An 11,501-nucleotide genomic window follows, 5' to 3' on the forward strand; every position below is an offset into this window, starting at 1 on the left:
GGTTTGTTTTTTGCGGGAAATGTATTGCTTGCTCTTATTTAAATTAACTTCTTGGATGCGGCGCAGAGTTGAAATTTCGGATAAAGGGTGTGACTATATTTCAGTCTGTGTGATGTGGGAATTACGTGTTGTATTCCTCAGGTGCAAACGCACGTATATATGATGTACATGAGTGGGCCACGATCTCAACTATACAAGGCAACTAGGAGGTGGGCCCAATACACAGATATGCACAACACATATACTCAACACCCCTCCCCCCCCCAGTCGAAGCGGCACCGCGGCTGACGCAAAGACTGGACCGGAACTCCTCAAATGACGCCATAGGCAAGCACTTGGTCATGATATCTGCAAATTGTTGGGAAGTAGGGACGTGTAAACACGAATATGGCCAAGGGCCACCTGTTCCCGAACAAAATGAATATCCAACTCAATATGCTTGGTCCGTCGATGATGCACCGGGTTAGCTGAGAGGTAGACCGCTGAGACGTTGTCAGAGTAGACCACCATGGCACGGTCAGCAGGGAAAGAGAGCTCCTGAAGGAGCTAACGGAGTCAAGAACACTCGGCGACGGCGTTGGCCACCTCACGATACTCAGCTCAGCACTGGAACGAGAGACCGTAGGCTGTCGCTTGGACGACCACGAGATGTGTGGGGGTCCAAGGTAGACACAATAGTCCGAGGTGGAGCGATGAGTGTCAGGGCAGCCCGCCCAGTCTGCATCGGAGTAGGTGGTGAGGGCGGTGTCGGCGGAGGCGTGAAGCATGACGCCAAGATCCATAGTGTCGCAGACATAGCGGAGAATCCGCTTTACAGCAGCCCAGTGAACGTCCCGAGGAGCATGCATATGGAGACACACCTGCTGCACGGCATACTGGATCTCTGGTCAAGTCAGAGTGAGATACTGAAGAGCACCAACAATAGACCGATCGAAAGCAACATCCGAAGCAGGAGAACCATCCGTGGCAGAAAGCTTGGCCTTCGTATCAACAGACGTAGCGATGGGCTTGCAGTTAAGCATGCCAGCGTGCTCCTAGAGCTCATGAGCGTACTTCCGCTGATGAAGAAAGAAGCCATCCGGATGGCACACCACCTCAACACCGAGGAAGTAGTGCAAAGGACCCAAGTCCTTGATGGCGAACTCAGCGCGAAGACAAGCCATGAGCTGAATGAGAAGACCAGTCGTACATGCCGTCAGAATGATATCGTCGACATAGAGCAGCAAGTAGGCCATGTCAGAGCCCTGATGATAGACGAAGAGCGATGCGTCTGAGCGGGTGGAGCGAAACCCAAGCTGGTGTAGAAACGCCGCGATGCGCTGGTACCAAGCGCGCGGAGCCTGCTTGAGTCCGTACAATGACCATGAAAGCAGGCACACGTGGTCGGGAAGTGCCGGATCAACAAACCCGGTGGGCTGCCGGCAGAAGAGACCTGCTCCTCGAGGTGCCCATGAAGGAAGGCGTGGGAGACGTCCATCTGGTGCACCGGCCAAGTACGGGAGACCGCAAGATGGAGAACCATGCGTATCATGCTGGGCTTGACGACCGGAGCGAAGGTGTCGGTGAAGTCGATGCCAGCACGCTATCGAAAGCCATGAACGACCCAGCGTGCTTTATAGCGATCAAGGGTACCATAAGGACGGAGCTTGTGTTTGAAGACCCACTTCCCGGTAATCATGTTGGCGTGCCGGGGACGGGGAACAAGCTGCCATGTCCGGTTGCGCAACAGGGCATCAAACTCCTCTTGCGTCACAACCATCCAGAGCGGGTCACGAAGAGCGGCTCGAACGGAGGAAGGCAACGGCGACGACTCAGAGGTGGATGCCACATGGACGTAGTCACCCGAAGCGTAGCGCGAGCTCGGGCGAAAAACGCCCGTACGGGCGCGGGTGACCGGACCGGCCACAAGCGCCGGTGAAGAGGATGCCGAGGGGCCGCGGGCACCATTACCGGGGGCGGGCCAAGAGAGGCGTGCGAGCTCCCTGGGAGAGGCGTCGAGGAGCCCGTGTCACCGGTGGCGGGAGGAACAGCCGGGGGTACCTACTAAAATGGAAACACATGCTCATCAAAGTAAACGTGCCGGGAAGTGAACACACGGTGGGAGACGGGATCGTAGCACCGATATCCCTTGGAGTTAGAGAGGCAGCCGATGAAGATGCAAGCGACAGAATGAGGTGCGAGTTTATGAGGAGCGGAGTCGGCAGTGCTAGGGTAGCAAAGGCACCCGAAAATACACAAGCCATCATATGATGGGGGCGTACTGACAAGAAGATGGTGAGGTGCATAGTCCCATCATGGGCGGCAGGGGCGAAGGTTAAGGAGAAGTGAAGCAGTAGCTGCGTCTGGCCAGAAACGAGGCGACACATTAGCATGGAACATGAGTGTGCGAACACAGTCGTTCAGAGTGCGAAGTACGTGTTCGGCTCGCCCGTTACGCTGTGAAGTATACGGGCATGTGAGACGAAAAACTGTGCCGTGGGGCGACACAAAAGTGCGGAAAGCAAGGTTGTTGAACTCTTTTCCATTGTTAATCTGAAGAGCAAGGATAGGACGCCCAAACTGTATGCTGACATAGGAGTAAAAAGCCATCGAAATGGAGAGTGCATCCGACTTTCGTCCTAAAATAAACGTCCACACGTAGTGAGAATAATCATCAAGGATAACCAGATATATAAATAGCCCGGATTACTAGGAACCGGAGAGGTCCACACATCGTTATGAATCAACTGAAAAGGAAATGAAGCTATGGTGGTGGAGTTATTAAACGGGAGGCTAACATGTTTGCCGACACGACATGCATGACAGGTGTGATCCTCTATCTTATTACAACTGAAACTGAAACTCCTAAGAATATGACGAAGTGTGACGGGGTTGGGATGACCCAAATGAGCATGCCAGAGATCGACGCCAGCGGAGAGAGCAACCGGTGCAATGGTGGAGGTGGACAGCGGGTGCACCGGATAGAGCTCGTCGACGCTGTCACATCGGTGAAGTACCATCCTGGTTCGAGTGTCCTTGACGGGGCGGCGCAGGAGCCCGTGGAACCTGGAACTGCTGTTGCTGACGGGGCGGGTCGGTGCCCTGCGGCTGCTGCTGCTGACCGCCGCGGCGGCTCCCACGGCACCGGCCCCCACGGCGCCGTTCGGCGGGAGGGGTGGGCGGGCCATAGGGCAGCGAAAAGCAGCCCCGGCTGCTGGGGCGCCGGGTACGGTGGCAGCGCCAAGAAGGACGCCGGGTGGCGCGGCAGCGGGGGCGTGGCCGGGGCAGCGGGAGGCGCTGAGGGCCCGCCGTGGGTGGTGCCGACGGCGAGAGCGGTGTGGATGACCCGCGCCTTCACCTGCTTCATCCGCCGCTCCTTCAAGCGGAGGTACGCAACGAACTTGGCGAAGGGTCGGGTTGGGGATGAGGCTGAGGTTCGCGGCGGCGTTGCCGAAGTCCTCGTTGAGCCCGGCGGTGAGCGTGCTGAGGAGGAGGTCATCATCGATCTTCGTGCCAATATCACGGAGCTTGTCGGCGAAAGTATTCATGCGGTGACAATAATTGTCGACGGAGGTCTTGTTTTGGTGACACCCAAAAAACTCTTCCTGCAAAAAAACGTGCCGCTGGAGCTGGTTGTCGGTGAAGAGCCCGTTCAGCTTGGTCCACACGGCGCAGGCATCATCATCGTCCTGCACGACCGTCTGGAAGAGGTCCGGCGAGATGGTGAGGAAGAACCAGCGGATGATCGTGGTGTCGATGGTGGACCAGTCATGAAACTCGGGGGAGGGGGGGTTGGAGTCGACGGTGCCGTCCACGCGGTCGATGAGATGATACTCCCGGAACACGAGGGAGAAATACGTCTTCCACGTGTAGTAGGAGGAGTCCGCCTGGGAAAGACGAACCGGCCCCGCTGAAGATGTTCAGGTTGCGGATGTCTTTCATGTCGGGAGGGTTGGTGTCGGCGAATGGGTTGGAGTTGGTGGACGCAGAAGACGTGACAGACGACATGGCGAGGATGAGGTGGCTCGACGGCAGCAGCGGCTTCGGGCGATGCGGCGGGTTCGGCAGCGAGGCAGGCAGGAGCGATGCGGCTAGCGATCGGATGCGAGGGCGGCAGCCGGCGATACTAGCGATCGGGTGCGGCGGCTGGCGATGCTAGCGATCGGGTGCGGCGTGCAGCGGCTGGCGGGGCTAGTGATCGGGTGCGAGTGCAGTGGCTGGCGGGGCTAGCGATCAGGTATGGCGGCTGGCGAGGCTAGTGGGCGATCGGGGAAAGTGCGGGCGGGCGACTAGGGGCGGGTGATCGGGGAAAGTGCACGCGCGCAGGGATAGGAGGAGCGGCGGCTTGCGCGGGTGGCGCGTGAGCGGCAGCGGCGACAGCGAAAGGCTAGAATTAGAACCCGGAAACTGATACCATGTGTGATGTGAAAATTACGTGTTGTATTTTTCATGTACAAACGTATGTATATATGATGTACAGAAGTAGGCCATTAAATCTTGGTCAACTGATAGAACATGTAAGAAAATAAATAAAGAAAAAATGTTCATAGATCTTCATATAAAACTTCATCGACTGAGATTTGGCAATGCCGATGAGTTAATCATCATCCATTCAAAGGGCTTCCATGAGACACCGGTGGGCAGCGTCCAGTACGTCCATTATGACAAAATCAGTTGTTTTAGGTGCCGTGGCTAATTCTTTAGTTGTTGCTTTATTTATAAAATGGATTGAAAACCTATTTTAAGATACCAGTTTGTCAATTATGTTTTCAAAGGCATCAAAACTTCAAATGATCCCTTTGAAATCGGTGCGGGGTCGATATACCCTGCATTTGCTTGTGTTTTTATGGTTAACTAAATGCAGTATATATGTTTTGCCTTTTGGCCAAAAAATTGTTGCTTGTTGGTTTGTTTTTTGTGGGAAATGTATTGCTTGTTTTTATTTAAATTAACTTCCTGGATGCGGTGCAGAGTTGAAATTCTGAATTAAGGGTGTGGCTAGATCTTAGCTGGCCGAGATTTAACTAAATCTTGATAAACTTATAGAACATATATAAAAAAATCAAAGAAAACTTTATACAGATCTTCATGAAAATGTTAGGAATATAGCTTCGACTGAGATTTAGCAATCCCGCTGAGTTAATCATCATCCATTCAATCTGTATACACGAATCAACTCTTGTCAAAATTTACACGAGATGTTACTGTCACAGCTAGCTACTGTAGTATGGATTCAGTTATCTACACAAGCTTCAGTTATCTACCGTGCCGGAGCGAATCTCCGGGGCGGCGCCGGCGGCGGCGATGGCGTCGAGCCGCTCGACGAGCTGCTGCGCCGTGGGCCTCGCCTTGGGGTCCTCGCTGACGCAGGCGCACGCCAGCTCCAGCACCCTCGCCGCCTCCTCCCGGTGCCGCTGCCGCCCCGACACGGCGGCGTCCACGGCCTCGTGGCCCCGCCCCTCCCGCCGCAGCCGCACCGCCCACGCCGTCACGTCCCGCGCGCCGAGCCGCGCCGCCATGTCCACGGGCCGCCGCCCCGTCACCAGCTCCACCAGCACCACCCCCATGCTGTACACGTCGCCCCGGTACGTGGCCGCCGGCGAGTGCCCGTACTCCGGCGGGATGTACCCCAGCGTGCCCACCAGGTCCGTGGTCACGTGCGTGTCGTCGCTCCCGCGCGCCAGCCGCGCCAGCCCGAAGTCCCCCAGCCGCGCCTCCATCGCCGCGTCCAGCAGGATGTTGCTCGACTTCACGTCCCGGTGCATCACCCGCGCGCCGCCCCCGCCGCCGTGCAGGTGCGCCAGCCCGCGCGCCGCGCCCCGCGCGATCCCCAGCCGCGCCGGCCATGGCAGGGCGTCCTTGCCGGCGTCCGCGCGCTCGTGGAGCCAGTGGTCCAGGCTGCCGTTCTCCATGTACGGGTAGATGAGGAGGCGCACGTCCTTGCCGAGGCGGCAGTAGCCGCGCAGGGCGACGAGGTTGCGGTGGCGCACGCGGGAGAGCGCCTCCACCTCCGCACGGAACTCGCGCTCCATCTGGTGGAAGTCGCCGGAGAGGCGCTTCACGGCGACGTCAAGCCCGTCCGCCAGCGTCGCGCGGTACACCATGCCGAACCCGCCGCACCCCACGATGCGGGTCTCGTCGAAGTCCCCCGTCGCCTTCACCACCTCGTCAAGCGTGATCACCGCCGTCGTCTGCTCCTCTTCTTCGTCGCCGGGGAAGAGGAGCACCAGCGTCGACGACCTCGCCGCGGACGAGTCGGTGCTTTCCTCGTCGTCACCGGCGGCCACCCTGCAGGCGTTGTCCTCCTGCCGCCGCCTCGACCACGTCCGCCACGTCACGGCGAGGCCCACGGCGACCAGCAGCGTTGTGCCGACGCATATCGCCGCCACGACGCCGGCGCTGGCGGCGCTCCTTCGGCCGTCATTGCTCCCTGTCGTGCTGCCGTCCGTGGCCGGATCAACCCCCTTCCTGTCGCACTTCCGTCCCACGTGGAAACCGCACAGGAGCGGGTTCCCCGCGAAGTCCGCGCTGGAGAAGGTGAAGAACTGGCCGCCAATGGGGATCTCGCCGGAGAGGTTGTTGTACGCGACGGCGAAGTGGGAGAGGAAGCTGAGCCGCGTCAGCGACGCCGGGATGGCGCCGGAGAGCGCGTTGTGCGACACGTCGAGGGACTCGAGGCTCGTCATCCCCGACAGCTCCGGTGGGATGGCCCCCGAGAAGCCGTTCCAGCTCAGGTCGACGATGTGCAATCTGGCCAGAGCCCCCAGAGCCGCCGGCACGCCACCGGTGAGGTTGTTCCGCCCCAGCACGAGCGACGCCGGGAAGCTGCTCACCTGGTTATACTGCCGTCCTTTCGCCGACACGTTCCGGCGCATAAAGAACGGGAAGTCCTGCACCTTCTCGTCGTCGCCGTCGCCGCCGCCATTGCCGCCGCCGGCCAGCAGCGCCGGCATCCGCGTCAGGCTGGCCGGGATCTCCCCCTGCAGCGAGTTGTTCGATATGTCGAGGTAGAAGAGGCGGTCGAGCTCGCCGAGCAGCGGCGGGATCGGGCCGGCGAGCCGGTTCCACGAGATGTCGAGCACCTTGAGCTTCCGCAGCCCAGCGAGCCACGCCGGGATCGCGCCGGTGAGCTCGCAGTTGGCAATGACGAGCACCTCCATCTTGGCGAACCCATCGATGCCGTCCTCTGGCATCGCCTCGCCGCCGCGGAAGTTCTTGGTGAGCACGAGGCTCGTCAGGTTGGGCAAGCGCTGTAGTATCCTCAACGCCGACGTGACGTTGGAGAAGCCGTTGCCGGTGAGGGACAGGAAGGAGAGCGACGGGAACGCGGCGAACGACGGCGGTATCTCGCCGGTGAGGAGGTTTCGGCCGAGGTTGAGCGCCGTCATGCCGGCGCACGCGGGGAGGCTCGCCGGGATGATGCCCGTGAACTTGTTGACGCCCAGGTCGAGGTAGACGAGGCTATTGACGGCGCGGAAGTCGAGGCCAATGGCGCCGGTGAGCGTGTTGTTGCGGAGGTTGAGGACGCGAAGGTTCACGCACAGCGAGAGCGTGGCGGGAAGGCCACCGGTGAGCAGGTTGCTCGGCGCGGAGAGCTCCTGGAGCGTGCCGGCGAGCGCGTCGAACGCCTCGGGCAGCGCACCGGAGAATGCGTTGAAGGAGAGGTCGAGGTGGACGAGGCCGGTGAGGTTGCGGAGCCCCGGCGGGATCTCGCCGGAGAGGGAGTTGGTGTGGAGGGAGAGGTACCGCAGCGACGTGGCGGCGAAGAGGTCATCGGGGAGGGCGCCGGTGATGCCGTTGCCGTCGAGCGAGAGGTCGAGGAGCGACCGGCATTGGCCGAACCCGACAGGGAAGTCGCCGGAGAGCCTGTTCATGGACAGCCGCAGCACCCGCAGCCCCGGCGGCGACGCGCAGACCGCGGCGGCGTCCAGGGGCCCCTCGAAGCCGTTGCCAGACGCGTCGTACGCCGTGAGGTTCACGGCGCCGGCGAGCACCGGGTGGCTGCCGTTGAACGCGTTGTAGGACACGTTGAACACCCGCGCCGCCGGGAGCTCGAGCCCGAGCCCGATCGCGCCGGCGAGCGCGTTGGAGCTGACGTCGAGCACCTCGAGGCGGCGGAGCCGGAGGAGCCCGGGCGGGAGCGCGCCCCGCAGCGCGTTGCCGGACAGGTTGAGCACGCGGAGCGCCGTGAGCCCGGCGAGCGACGCGGCCACCTCCCCCCGCAGCGTCCGGTTCGGCAGCACCACCCCGACGACGACGCCCGCGCGGCCGCAGACCACGCCGGGCCACGCGCAGCAGCCGTTGTCATCGTCAGGAACGGCCGGCCACCCATCCACAGTGGCATCAAGACCGGCCGAGAACCCTCTGAGCGCGGCAAGGTCACCGGCCCCGCACCGCGGCGAGGACTGCGCCGCGCCGCTCCGGCACCGCGACAGCAGCACAACCACCGGCAGCAGCAGCGCCGCCACCGCCGCCAGTCTACCTCGTCCCGCCATTCCCAGCTAACGATCGCTCATTCAAGAACCCACATCGGTGGATCGATCGAAGCAAACCTCCTTGTCGTCGAAGGATGGAGATTGCTGATCAGCTGTAGCTAACTATCCAAGCTTGTCTGTCAGACTCAGCGGCGGGGTTTGACTCTTGGCTAACTAACCAACCTTGCTTCCTCTTCCTCCTCCTCTTCTTCTTCGTCGTCGTCTTCCCCTGATTAAATGGAATTCCTGGATGTAGGTGGATTCATGTGTATATATATGTATATATACACCTACACTAACTACTAGCCAGCCAGTATGTTTAGACTTTAGACTAGATCGGGGGCATTGTTTTGTGCTGCGTCATTTTCATGGTTCCTTTCTGATCACAGTGGATGAGGAGCTTGATTGCTTACTTTAATGGCGGCCAGGTCAGGTAGGGGAGGTGGGCAGGCGGGACAGGAGCGAGGTCAACGGCTCGTGGATGGCTGACACGTGGCGCCCCCAGCTCCAATCGTGAGATCACGCACGCAAATGAACACAGAGGATTTACCTAAGTGATCAGTGCTAATCACAGCACTGTCACAAGTCAGAATGAGCTTTGAAACAAGGTGAATATTTCATGAGAATTACTGACTGACATCAAGAGCCAGCTTCAGAACGACTGAGTGCGCAATCCAAGTCGCAGGTCTATCTATTTATCTATCTGTCTATATATATATAGGAGGAAAAATTATTTACAAGTGGCAGTAGAAAATGTCGTGTCGGCGACGAGAATTCAGGTCTACGCCTTGGCCATTCATGCATGCTTCCTGAGCAAGTGTGTGTATTTTATCTTTGTTTTTCTTCAGAGAACAGCCGGCGGCGGCAGTGACTTGCTCGGATTACTTAGGGATTAATTAACATCGGCAGCTTCCTCTTTCTGTGCATCTACCTGCACAAAAGTCAGATCAGCCGTAATGTTTCTTCAACCCAAGTTCTCTACTCTACTCCAACCGTGAGTGATTACTACTCTGCTGAGTGATCAGTACTAATCACAGCGCTGTCACTATTCAGAATGAGCTTTGAACCAGCTGAATTTCCTGTGAGAATTATGGAGAAAAATGTATTTGCATCAAAAATTCAGAAAACAGTGAAATGCGGGTCTACGGCTTGGTGGAAAATGCACAAAAGTAAAAGTTCAGAAAACAGCAAGGGCGGCAGGAAATTTCTACCGGCAACAAAGATTCAGGTCTACGCCTTGGTCACGCCTTCCTAAGCAAGTGTACTTTTTTATTTTATTGTTCTTCAGAAAACAGCCGGCCGGCGCCGGTGACTTGCTCAGATCACTCAAGAGTTAACTAACATCAGAAGCTTCCTGTTTCTGTGCATGCACCTATCTGCAAGAAAGTCAGATCAGATGTAATGTTTCTTAACACAAGTTTCCTAACTCCGCGATCTATGCCTTGCCTTCAGATATAATTAAGCCAAGCACTACTCTACATCAGATGAAAATTAGTCTAGGCCTGTAGGATACTGCATGGCTGAGACCTCTGGATCATACAGGTTTAATGGATCCAACGAGGTAATTACCAGGTTACTAGCTGCGCTCTGCCCTGGACTTGGACACCACTGTGAAAATATGAGATGAACTGAACTGGGTAGGTAAGGTGAACCTCACAAAAGATTAATTAAGGATGATGCATGTAGATGTGGACATAGATCGGTGCAGATTAGCACATCAGCCACTTGCAGTCTGTTGCAAGAAAACTGTTTTTTTTTTGGCTAGTCTACTTTCTGAAGGGAAAAACAATTGACAAGTTGAACAATGATATGAGGAATGGCCAGAAGTCCAAACCTCAAGGATTGACCTGTCACTTTCAGATATTCAGGTATGGAAGGTCTCTTGATGAAGCAACCAAGTAGATTTCATAATTCATATCAACCAAAATGTTATACAGAGGAGTTGGTGCTAAATAAATTAACTGGGATAGGGCTAGCTGCGGTATTTCTTTTGAATTTTGAAATTGTTTTTTCCCATGTTTAGTTACTTGTGATGCATGACTGACCTAAAATAACTTGTTCTCATGATTAAGACAGAAATGGTCAACCCGGAAAAACTGCCGAAAATAATTAAATAGAACGTATATCTTGAAAATGGCCTGCATATGATGCATACGGGAAACTTCTGACATATGTACTATATAAGCACAAGAAAAATTTAAATTACATGATCAAATTTTCTTCACCCAAACAAAAATCCAGGAGCTACCAGTCCCTTCAGCTACACTCCAAGTGCCATCTTTACCAGCCACAAAATCTATGATCAGATAGCTAATCAGATGTACTGATACTAATTATTTTTTCTCGGATCAGAGGACCGAAAGGCATGCTTCATGGCCAGTCTGAAAGAAAGTGGCATACTTTGCAGCTGACCAACTGATCAGAGCAAGGTGGCCATATCACTTATTACCATTTGGCCATAAGATAGCTGCATCTACTAATTTCTAATTAACTAATCAACCTTTGCCTCTCCCTGGTCCAAGGTTTCATATATCAAGTATATGTCAACTTTATTTTCCACTAGACAAATTCCAGCCACCTTTCTGATATTCTGATAACCATTCATGCACCCGCAAAGTTAGCGTCGGAATGGCAGGGCGCATGGAGGATATGCTAAACAAAACCGCATGATTATTATGGGTCAGCCATAGCACTATTGCCAAGTAGACCTGATGTTCATGGAAATGTTATCTTCTGAATTTCCTGATATCTTTGTGCTTCTTCCTTGAGGGATGGATGATCGATGATGGTGCTCTCTTTTGCTTAATTGGCTTTGCTTAATCCTATGAGGAGCACTGGATTGAAGCAACGGCTCAGAACATGTCAACTGTCTGTGCAGGCATAAAGCATGTTGTTGGGATGGAGGTGGTGGAATCCACTTGTTGTCTGGCTAAGAGGCAAATATATATGTTAAGATAGAGGATGTTGCAGATCTTCATGGCCACTTCATGCTGTCCTTTACATACACCTAAAATTTATAGCTTAATTCTCTGAAAACTCATATATATG

At 55.8% G+C, this 11,501-nt stretch overlaps 1 protein-coding gene across 1 annotated transcript; it reads right to left on the minus strand.

Moving 5' to 3' along the window:
• Positions 1 to 5,076: 5,076 nt before the first annotated feature.
• Positions 5,077 to 8,802, minus strand: LOC125516211 (phytosulfokine receptor 1-like). The gene has a single exon (XM_048681697.1). The coding sequence runs from the start codon at positions 8,472 to 8,474 to the stop codon at positions 5,232 to 5,234; it is 3,243 nt and encodes a 1,080-aa protein (XP_048537654.1). The 5' UTR covers positions 8,475 to 8,802; the 3' UTR covers positions 5,077 to 5,231.
• Between the last annotated feature and the right edge of the window lie 2,699 nt (positions 8,803 to 11,501).

Source organism: Triticum urartu, chromosome 6, assembly GCF_003073215.2.
Source record: "Triticum urartu cultivar G1812 chromosome 6, Tu2.1, whole genome shotgun sequence".
Taxonomy (NCBI): Eukaryota; Viridiplantae; Streptophyta; class Magnoliopsida; order Poales; family Poaceae; genus Triticum; species Triticum urartu.

Coding starts and splice junctions, on each gene's coding strand:
- LOC125516211 (XM_048681697.1), bottom strand. CDS start 8,474: ATGGCGGGACGAGGTAGACTGGCGGCGGTGGCGGCGCTGCTGCTGCCG.